The sequence below is a fragment of the Monopterus albus genome, unplaced genomic scaffold, assembly GCF_001952655.1.
Source record: "Monopterus albus unplaced genomic scaffold, M_albus_1.0 scaffold41.1, whole genome shotgun sequence".
NCBI lineage: Eukaryota > Metazoa > Chordata > Actinopteri > Synbranchiformes > Synbranchidae > Monopterus > Monopterus albus.
The window spans coordinates 446,808-448,176 of NW_018127921.1; the positions used below are offsets into that span (position 1 = coordinate 446,808).

Sequence of the window (1,369 nt, forward strand, 5' to 3'; positions counted from 1 at the left end):
CTCACTTTTCCAGAAAAGGCGCTCTGAGGTGGCATTGAGTCAGCTTAGCCAGAACTGAATGATAACTGTATAATAAAAAAAAGGAAAAAATCTTATTCTAATTATTGTAGTTTTTATTTCCCCTCTTCCAGGCCTTTGAGATTGCATTATATTAATGTAAGAGTTCATCAGCAGGTCAGAGTGTTGGGTGGAAAAAACGGCTATAATACTGTTTAAGCTGGTGGAGTACAGCGTATGTTTGATGCTTGTCTCTAAAGGCTTATCCTAAAACCGTTTAACCAACATCATCGTGTCTGATTCTAATATGTCACCTCTATAGTCCCTCACTAACTTTGTGACATGCATGCAATCACATAAACATGCAGTCTTTGGCACAGGATGTATACATACCTCCTCAAACACACAAAAAAGACCCATCTGGTTTCATTTACCAAAGAATGAAAGACCAAATGAGCTTATTTTTCATCTACAGACATTTGGGGAGTAGGTAGACAGGATTTAAGTATTTCCTTTGTTTAAAATGTGAAGACACACTGGGTGAAATAGCAGGAAGACTCTGCTAAAAGTATGGAAACGTTCAGTAGCTGAGAAGAATTCATTCAAGTTTAATTTTCTCTTGGTTGTGTTCCTTTGAAGGCTGTTCATGTTCAGTCAAGAGAGTTTCACTATGTGAATTTAAACTCGAGCCAATGAGTTATGTCAACATGGGATGCACATCTTGTAATCTTGTGAATCTGGTGTGATCCAGTTTGTGTCCTGACGTGATTGGTTGTCATTTCAGGCAGGCGAGTGGTGCGAACCAATCACTTTGCGTCCACCAAATGAGGCAACCTCGTCCACTCCGGTGCAGTATTGGCAGCATCACCCCGAGAAGCTCATCTTTCAGTCCTGCGACTATGAAGCCTATGTGAGTCCTAGTCACTCATTCACAGTTCAAATTATCCTTGTTTGCATGTGCAGCAACAATCTGCAAATAATTTTCTTGATTAATTGATTGTTTTGTCTGTAAAATGTCATGTGACCAAAAGAGATGCAGTTTACTGTCACTGAAGACTTAGAAAACCAGAAAACAATCTCATTTGAGCAAACAAGAAGTCAAGTCAAGAATCTTTATTGTCATCATGCATAGCACAACGAATTTTTTTCCGGCAGCTCTCATCTTAAAAGACAGACATATTATTTACATAACACACAAATGTATAAGTCAATATAAAAATCCATACATCCATCCATTTTCCTCCGCTTATCCGGGACCGGATCGCGGGGGCAGCAGTGTAAGCAAAGATGCCCAGACTTCCCTCTCTCCAGACACTTCCTCCAGCTCCTCCGGGGGAATGCCGAGGCGTTCCCAGGCCAGCCGAGAGACATA

General features: G+C 40.7%; 1 protein-coding gene across 1 annotated transcript in view; it reads left to right on the top strand.

The window, feature by feature from the left end:
• The window catches only part of LOC109959896 (ankyrin repeat and sterile alpha motif domain-containing protein 1B-like), a 60,872-nt gene that overhangs the window by 39,917 nt on the left and 19,586 nt on the right, over window positions 1–1,369 (top strand). Inside the window, exon 6 of the mRNA XM_020599632.1 lies at window positions 782–907. Coding sequence (XP_020455288.1) covers window positions 782–907 — 126 coding nt within the window. The remainder of the gene's footprint in view (window positions 1–781; window positions 908–1,369) is intronic.